General features: G+C 36.8%; 3 protein-coding genes across 5 annotated transcripts; 1 reads left to right on the forward strand and 2 right to left on the reverse strand.

Annotated features, from left to right (window-relative positions):
- Nucleotides 1-2,288: 2,288 nt before the first annotated feature.
- LOC131628002 (RING-H2 finger protein ATL56-like) lies at nucleotides 2,289-8,701 on the reverse strand. Of its 3 annotated transcripts, none has more exons than XM_058898870.1 (2): nucleotides 8,034-8,701; nucleotides 2,289-7,169 (listed from the first exon to the last, which is right to left on the reverse strand). In XM_058898870.1, exon 1 carries the CDS (start codon nucleotides 8,571-8,573, stop codon nucleotides 8,037-8,039), a length of 537 nt encoding a protein of 178 aa, XP_058754853.1. In that variant the 5' UTR covers nucleotides 8,574-8,701; the 3' UTR covers nucleotides 2,289-7,169; nucleotides 8,034-8,036. The 3 variants fall into 3 exon arrangements, with proteins under 3 accessions (XP_058754853.1, XP_058754859.1, XP_058754864.1); XM_058898876.1 differs by having other exon boundaries at nucleotides 2,289-7,172; XM_058898881.1 differs by lacking the exon at nucleotides 2,289-7,169 and adding an exon at nucleotides 7,181-7,196.
- On the reverse strand, nucleotides 2,291-3,117 carry LOC131645181 (protein MAIN-LIKE 2-like). The gene is made up of 3 exons (XM_058915873.1): nucleotides 3,073-3,117; nucleotides 2,683-3,004; nucleotides 2,291-2,550 (listed from the first exon to the last, which is right to left on the reverse strand). Exons 1-3 carry the CDS (start codon nucleotides 3,115-3,117, stop codon nucleotides 2,291-2,293), a joined length of 627 nt encoding a protein of 208 aa, XP_058771856.1.
- LOC131645253 (uncharacterized) lies at nucleotides 3,238-5,542 on the forward strand. Its single transcript, XM_058915943.1, has 2 exons — nucleotides 3,238-4,627; nucleotides 4,710-5,542. The coding sequence occupies exons 1-2, from the start codon at nucleotides 3,238-3,240 to the stop codon at nucleotides 5,540-5,542; spliced, it is 2,223 nt and encodes a 740-aa protein (XP_058771926.1).
- Nucleotides 8,702-9,441: the final 740 nt, after the last annotated feature.

The following is a 9,441-nucleotide window of genomic DNA, read 5'->3' on the forward strand; positions in this document are numbered from 1 at the left end:
AACTTTTTAAAAAGTTATACTCACTTCGTCTCACAATAGATGTTTTTTTTTTAATTTTTACTCCTTTTAAAAATAAAAAATTAATTATACTGATTTCAACGATAAGATAAATTTTATTTATTAAAATAATCTTATTAATAATAGATAGTGAAATAATTAAATGAATTAAAATATACACTAAAATAATAATTTTTAAAAATGTCTTTCTTAACTTGTTTCCTTAGATCGCAAGTTTTCTTTACCCAAATTTTTAAGGGTAATGCTAACATGTGTCCTAAGGGCACATGTTAATAGTTAAATGTAGAATTTTTTTTTAAAAAATTGTGCATTATTTTAAGAGAATTAAAAGTTGATAATTACTAGTAATGTGTTTATTACATTTTTCAATATAAATTTTCTATCTTTAAGTTTTTTAGAACACAAGTTGATTTTTTTACCTTTATGCCACAAAAATGGAATAAATATACCATAATGCCACAAACTGAAATCAAATAACCAATATGCCACACTTTTACTTGTGGTTCGGCCAGGGGTGGGACGGACGGATGAAACAAATTTCACGTAGTTTGGGTCCGGCCAGGGGTGGGCCGGACGCTAACTACACCCTTTTTTTTTTGTTTTTTTTTTAATTTTTTTTTTAATTTGATATAAGTGAAGAGATTAATTATAAAAAATTGTTTTTTTATTATAATATAATTAAATATAATTATATTCAATTAAATATAATAAAAAATATTATAATATAATTAAAATTAATTATTTGCCAATTGATTTATTATTATAAATAATAATTAAAATATAATAAAATGTAATAAAAAACATTATAATATATTAAAAAAAACATACATTTGCCAATATTTATTTTATTCACCATATAAACTACAAGGAAAAAAAAGCCTATTTTTTTTTGGGCTTTGGTTGGACCATATGACCCCCAGTTAAACATTTTTTGGGTTTCGGTACTCTTTTACTCTTGCGTAACGGTTGCTCATTGTCTGGTGGAGGTTGCCTTTGTGGAGAATCGTCACTTGAAAGATCATCGTTTTGATGCGACGGACCACCATCCATAAAACTAGCCAGTTGTTCTGTAGTTAATGGTGGTAAATCAAGTAATTCCTCATCGGTCATTTCAAGGATTGGTTTATGGGACGCCACAACGGTTTGTGCCATTTGTGCTTGAAATGGTGGATAGTAGACATTCGTCGTGTCAAAGGTATATTGTTGTTGGGAGAGTGAAGGGGCGGAGGAAAGCGGTTGAGATTGGGAGTATGACTGGTCGAAGTCGGGTTGAGGGATTGGGGTGTTATGTAGTGGTGGTCGAAGTGTTGATTGTTGTTGATATTGTTCTTGATGGTAGTAGTAGTTTGTTTGGGGGGTTGAGGTGTAAGGGCTTGGAATTTGAGATGGTGTGGAAAAAAACTTGTGTTGTTGTGTGGTTTGGGTATGTTGGTATGTTTGTGGAAATGAAGATGTTTGTTGTTGGAATTGTGTTTGTTGGAATTGTGATGTTGGTTGGAATTGTGTTTGTTGGAATTGTGATGTTGGTTGAAATTGTTGGGTTGGTTGAAATTGCGGTGTTGGTTGGAATTGTGGTGTGGGTTGGAATGATTGTGGGATTTCTTGTTGAAAGGTGGTATGTGGGTTTGATGAAAAGGAGGCATACTGACGAGGGTCAGCCAAATATGTTTCTCTCGATAAATATATTAATGGAATATTTCTTAACCATTGCATATATTCATCGGTGTGGCGTAGAGTAGTACTCACCTCACCTGTCAATATTAAGTTTTTTCTACACTTCCACTCGTTGTTCTCTTGAATGTTCAAATCTCGATAAGCACAATCCTTGACATCGTTCTTTGTTATGGTGTGGTGATCTTCAAGACACCTCGGAGGTTGAGGGATGTTTTGAGTAAACCCAAATTGAAGCCTAACCCTGTCGGCGTGATGCATTTCCACAATATGAAAACAAATAATATATGTAGTTGCACTCCACGCTCGAGCTTCTCGTTGAGTGCCACGGGGATATTTTTCATAAGGCCTCCACAAAAACTATAAGTCATAAATAAATATAAGAGTCGTACTCACGTATATGAAAGAATATAAATATGGCTTGGAAAAAAACTTACATCTCCTTGAACCATGTGATCCAAAATGAAACGATATCCATCAAGATAAGTATTTGGAGATGAGAAATACTCCATACCTCGTTGTGCAAATCTTGCATATTTAAAAAGAAAAATTAGAAATATACGTTAATTTAGTGGAAAAATAAATATATAGAATAGAGAATTTACCTAGTGGCGTATGGATAGGATGGAGCAATTTCACTCCTTGGAGCAAGTCGTGGAATTCGATAGTATGTCCACACAGCGAGAATGAGTGAGCAGCCTCCAAGACTCATGCATCCTACACGACACGCTTTGCACAACTCCCTGTAAAGGTAAGCCAAACACGCAGATCCCCAACTATATTTGCCACATTCATCAAAATCTTTGACAAATTTGAACCAAGAAGAATGCAACACGTTATGAGATTTATCAGGAAATAAAACTGCAATCATACTTAAGATCTATAATTTTGCATGCAGTATATTTTCCTCCTCGGTTTGTTGAGAATGTTGTTCTAAATCATACAACTCATCGTGGATCCATCTCAATTTTACCGCACCCTTCACCCTCTCACCTATAGGTTCTATGCCTAAAGCATCGATACATGCATAATCAGGACCTTCGGTTTCACCTACTACAGCCCTTCCATCTATGCGGAGGCCAAACAACATATTTATATCCTCTAATGTGATTGTACATTCACCAGTTGGCAAATGAAACGTGTGTGTCTCGGGCCTCCACCTCTCAAGCATCGCAATTACAAGTTTAGAATCAACACTTCTAAAATTAATTTTGGAGACATGTCCAAAACCGGCTCTTTGCAAGTAAGGCTTGATAGCCTCACTTGGCTCCCTATCAAATATATGATTATGTAGTCTAAACCGTTTAGAATCATCCTATAAAAAAAAGTATATCATTTTTTTCAGTGCATTACTATGGTGTTATCAGTAACGATCTAACCAACGGTTTTTCGTTTAGCAATACCGAAAAAAAACGTTTCAAAGTGCATTGTAGAGCCGATTTTATGCATTTGAAGGAACGAATCAAAACAAAATTGCAACTTCCTGTAAGTGAAATTATTTATCGACTTCCGTTGTTTAATGGAGATAGCGGTATCATTTTTTACGTCATGAAACCAATAGAGGACGACGATGGCGTTAAAGTGATGTTCGAATGTCACAATTCGTTTGGTCCTCTTGACGATATGGAGCTATATGTTCATATTGTTAGTCCTCCCATTAACCAATCGCAAGAGTCTCATTCGCATCAATACGGTTTGAGCCAACCCACTGATGAAGAGCCAACCCAAAACAACGAACCATTTATACCCGACGAACAGGTGGACGAGTACAGTGAGGATGAAATACAAGAAGTGCAATATGAAGATCTTTTTGGTGATGACAATGACACTGATATTGTTGAGCCGTCGCAGCCTACACTTGCACGACCTATTAGCATGTACGCCCCACCGGATCACATGCGAAACATCTGTTTAGAAGAGGCACCGTCTGAATCAATTTTTGGTTCCCACATAACAAACTATAGTGATGTTGATTTATATGAGGGAATGGAATTTGAAGACAAGGAGGAGTGCGTTGCTGCTATGCAACATTGGCATATCACCAATAATCTTGATTATTGGGTATACAAATCTGATACGAAGAGATATGTCATCAAATGCAAAAATCCAACTTGCAAATTCAAATGTAGAGCATCAGTTCGCAAGAAGAATTCTAAGTGGATGATAGGTAAGTTGAGTGGACCACATGTCTGCACAACCACTTCAATGTCGCAAGATCATAGACAACTTACATCAGATATTGTCTCTCACTGCATCAGAGATTTGGTTAACACCGACCCCTCAATTAAGGTAAAGCTCATAATTTCTCATATAACAGGAAAGTATGGTTATAATATATCTTACAGGAAAGCGTGGATTGCAAAGGTAAAGGCCATAGAATCCTTGTATGGAAACTGGGAGACATCTTACAATGACCTTCCACGATGGTTATTGGTAATGAAAACATATCTGCCTGGAATGATAATAGACTTGGAAACTTTACCTGCATTTTCAAACGAAGGAAGTCAGTTGGGTGATAAGATGATATTCCATCGTCTATTTTGGGCTTTTCAACCTTGCATCCATGGTTTTGCCTATTGCAAGCCAATTGTTCAAGTCGACGGAACATGGTTGCATGGAAGGTACAAAGGGACATTGTTGATGGCTGTGGCGCAGGATGGGAATGGTAACATTTTTCCAATTGCTTTCGCTATTGTCGAGGGTGAAACCAAGGATGCTTGGAGTTTTTTCCTTCGTAATCTAAGAATCCATGTGACACCCCAACCCAATCTATGCCTAATATCAGACAGACATCCATCGATTAAAGGTGCCTACGATGATCCTGCAAATGGATGGCAAAATCCTCCGTCATCACATGTCTATTGCATAAGGCATATCGCGCAAAATTTTATGCGTGCGATTAGAGACAAAGAACTACGTAAAAAACTCGTCAACATGGGTAATAGTCTGGTTGATCTTTATGAAGTAAATTTTTCAAATTCACTTTGTCGGTTTCTTGACATGTTTATTATTTGTGACAGGATATGCATTGACGGAGTCAACGTACAATTACTATAGAACCGAAATTCGTCAGACAAATAGAGATGCTATGGAGTGGATTGAAAATATCCCCAGGGAGAAGTGGGCAAGGGCGTTTGATAGAGGGCAACGATGGGGACACATGACGACTAACCTTGCAGAAGCAATGAACTCTGTGCTAAAGGCTACCAGAAATCTTCCAATAGCGTCTTTGTTTTCGGCCACATATTTTCGGATGGGAGCATTATTTGGTCAACGCGGACATGAATGGACAAAGAGGTTGACATCAGGCCAGACTTTTACAGACAAGTGTATCAAGGGGATGACTGAAGAAGTCAACAAAGCAAGCAGTCATAATGTTTACCAGTTTGACCGGGAGAGGTTCTATTTTATGGTGGCCGAAAGAATAAACCGCAACGATGGTCGTCCAACTGGTACTTACGGTGTTGATCTACGAAAGCGAACATGTGATTGTGGAAAATTTCAAGCGTTCCATTTGCCTTGCTCACATGTGATTGCACCATGTGAAAGTATACGCCAAGACTACACCATTCACATACCCGACGTGTTCAAGATACAACATGTTTTTAAAGTCTACCAACAAAGCTTCCAGATCCTCCCACATCAAGACAATTGGCCTCAATATAGAGGGCCTACTCTTTGTCATGACGAAACTATGCGTAGGAAAAAAAGAGGCCGCCCTAACAGTACTCGGATTCGAACCGAAATGGACGACGTGGAAAAGGAAAAGAGAATGTGTGGGATATGCCGTGAAGTAGGCCATATCCGAAGTAAATGTCCAAATGTATCAGGCCCGTCCAATAGGCCTCCTTAATGTTTACTTCAACTAGCTTCATTTAATGTTTACTTCAACTAGCTTTATTTAATGTTTACTAAAACTAGCTTTATGAATGTAATATAATGTTTTTTTAATTGAGTTTGCAACCATCAATGACTAAAACAACATTTCACATTAAACATAACTAAAACAACATTTCACATTACTAATACAACATTCAATGACATCGAAATAAAGACCGCCACAAATAAAACAACCACACATGAAACACTTAAAACGACCATCAACACAAACATATTCTAAGAGATTACAACCATCAACACAATATCGTGTGGTCCTAGCATCATCATAAGGACACCAGCGTCATTTTTCACGGCTCTCCAAGAACGAGTTACTACTCCGTTTGGGCCTTTCTCCGTGACCTGCCTTTCAATTTTCCTTATCTTTTCACCCTCGAGAATGTTATCGTCTAACCATCCGATCAAGTGCCTCTGCAGATGCTCGAAAGTTTGGGTGTTCCATAGTTTGATCTTCAACAGAGGCTTCGTTGCTGAAAAAAATAATGTTGCATCTCTCCTCATAGGTGGAAACGTTGGAAGGGGTTCAGAAGACATCTCCACTAGTAATACTAAACCTTCAACTGTAACTGGTGTGAGTGGAAATGTGGCTGTACAATCTTATTTATAGGCAAAAAAAAAAAATATATATATGCCCTCGTCCATCTATTGGCCGAACCCACACATGTTCGTCCATCTATTGGCCGAACCCACACATGTTCGTCCATCTATTGGCCGAACCCACACATATATTTTAATTATTATTTATTATATTTTAATTATTATTTATGTGAATAAAATAAATATTGGCAAATGTATGTTTTTTTTAATATATTATAATGTTTTTTATTACATTTTATTATATTTTAATTATTATTTATAATAATAAATCAATTGGCAAATAATTAATTTTAATTATATTATAATATTTTTTATTATATTTAATTGAATATAATTATATTTAATTATATTATAATAAAAAAACAATTTTTTATAATTAATCTCTTCACTTATATCAAAAATTAAAAAAAAAATTAAAAAAAAAAAAAAAAAAGGGTGTAGTTAGCGTCCGGCCCACCCCTGGCCGGACCCAAACTACGTGAAATTTGTTTTCACCCGTCCGTCCCACCCCTGGCCGAACCACAAGTAAAAGTGTGGCATATTGGTTATTTGATTTCAGTTTGTGGCATTATGGTATATTTATTTCATTTTTGTGGCATAAAGGTAAAAAAATCACACAAGTTAGCTTTATCCAATTATTAAATAGGCAATAATTTTTCTTGTCTTTTAGAAGTTGCCACAATGACTACCAATAGGCAATAATAAGGTTATCCAATGTGTTCGTCTCCCCCATAGATAAGGTTGTCAAAATCACTATTCTAGTATCACTTTTCCCAATCCTCATCCAACATTAACTAAAAATCTTGGAAACATGCACAAGTCACGTTTTCCAATCCTCATCCAACATTAACTAAAAATCTTGGAAACATGCACAAGATCATGCATTGTCTTTTAGCTGTTGAACTTGATCAACCCAGTATTGCAAATTGTATCATCTCTTATTAACTTTTTCCTCAACATTTCTCCAATGTTGTCAATTGCATCACCTGCTATAGCGCTGCTTGTTAACAACACTGCACAACCCTAGTTTAGAGATAGAAAATCAATTTTGCAAAAGCTCAGAGAATCCTACACACTATTGCATAATCTTTGACCCAGATCAGTTGATTCCCTGTAAATATTCTGTGCTGCTATTCAGATTACAACCAAATAGGTAGTTAAGATATTATGTAAATATCTTATTCACTATAGACAATGCTACTCATACATTTGATTTTAGTCTCTATTCCAAGGTTTTAAATAACTGTTGCAGTCGAGTTTTCACGCAATAGCAAAGTTTTCACACTATCTTTTGCTATTTCAGTTGGCACTAGTGTCGAGATGAGACACACCTAGACATCGCGGTATGAATTAACAATTTCTTTTTCTTCAGTGAATAACAGTACCTTCCAATACAAGATACTTGCGGCTGTTTTCGCATTATTCAGGGTAATTGACCCATTTTAAAAACCTTGTTCTATCCCTTCATGAATAAATATATTATATTTATGATCAAGGTTTTAAATAACTGTCGCGATATATTATATTTATGATCAAGGTTTTAAATAACTGTCGCGGCAAAATGTTTTTTAAAACCTTGCTTAATTAAAACAATGATGAAACTCAAGTCATGTTGAAGTGTTCCATTAAAAACTAAGCTGAGAAAAGTAAGATTACAAGCATAATCACCCAAATATTCGTAAATTAGCTTCCCCACTTCCTAATATCCAACCATGCCCAAATGGGAAAACCATAGAAAAACCAAAAACTCTCTTGCAATTCATCATACACAAGGAGGGTACTATACTACTATACATTAATAAACTAACTTTAACATTAAAGTTTCATAATTTAAGAAATAAAAAACTCACAAGCTATAAAATGGCGAACCCATTATTGTGATTTGAACAATTCCAAAATTGCGAAGAACCTTCCGTTACAAGATTCGTTTCAGCATTTGATCGAACAGGTGTCCGGCAAGTCGGACACGTCGCAACTTTGACGAGCCACGAGTCAATGCATCTCCGGTGAAAGACGTGACCACACGCGGCGAGGTTTCGACACCATTGATTGTGGCGGAACCCGTCGAGGCAAACGGCGCAGCGGGAATCGGGTCCGGGAGTGGTGGTTTTGGGGACGCGGAAGTTGGGGAGTTTGTTGATTTCGTGGGGGAGGAAGGGGGAGGTGGGGGATTGGAGGCGGCGGGAAGGGGTGGGACGGAAGCGGAGGCGGTGGAGGGCGCCGGCGAGGAGGAAGAGGTTGAGGAGGAGGAAAGCGGCGAAGCCGAGGAAGAGGAAGAAGAGGGAGGTGAGGAGGAGCATGATGATGGGTTTGAGGAAGAGGGAGAGGAGGGTGGGGTTGGGTTTGGGCGAGGGGTCGCCGCCATGGGAATGGTGGGGAAGAGGAGGCATGGTTGGGGTTGGAATTGAAGGAAAAGGTTGAAAATTGTGGTGGCAATAATAGGAATAGCGAAATAGGAACAAAAGATGAGAGAGAGTGAGAATATAAAGGAAGGGATATGCGTATTTATTTGTTGTAGTTGTAAATCTAGGGGCGGTACCTTAGGTACATGGGTTTCACGAGTTGTGGATCGGTATCTTTTTTAAATAATAAGACTATTTTTTTCACTCCTTAAAACCTTTTAAGTTGACCTTAATTTTAATCCCCGCTCAAGTTGCATATTAGTGTCCCAAACTCCCAATACTCCACTTCACTTGATGATTTAAGATCGTGGTATGGTTCTTGGTCTTCCAAGATATGGGATTTGAATAAATTTCATTAAAAAATTCTTTATAGATTTTCGAGTTATAATGGATTGGACGTCAATGTGAATTACAATAAACAACTAGAGTGAGATTATTTTCTTTTGAAAAAATAATTTCCTGATTAGATGAAAATTCGAGGAAATTTATAACACGCATAGCTGCATTCAAATGAGCTTGCTATGAAGACTATATAAATTGACTCAAGATGTGGACACAATATGTGGATCCCTGGACGTGTTATGGTAAGATAAATTAAGTGACCAGCAAATCTTTGTAAGCATGGAGGATCTAAATAAGCAGACTCGAATCAAGTGCAACCTTTTGATTCTCTTCGCTTGAAAAAGAATATGGTTCGTAATTTGTCATTTTACATTCGGTCAAGATGTCAAAGGTCTATTTTTGTTAACACTTGAATATGTCAGATGTCCCACAAGCTAGTTCTAAGCCTAATAAATATTTGAGTACACCAAAATCCTTTTTTTGGAAATAAAAGATAATATATACTACCAAAAAA

This window comes from Vicia villosa, linkage group LG1 (assembly GCF_029867415.1).
Source record: "Vicia villosa cultivar HV-30 ecotype Madison, WI linkage group LG1, Vvil1.0, whole genome shotgun sequence".
Taxonomy (NCBI): Eukaryota; Viridiplantae; Streptophyta; class Magnoliopsida; order Fabales; family Fabaceae; genus Vicia; species Vicia villosa.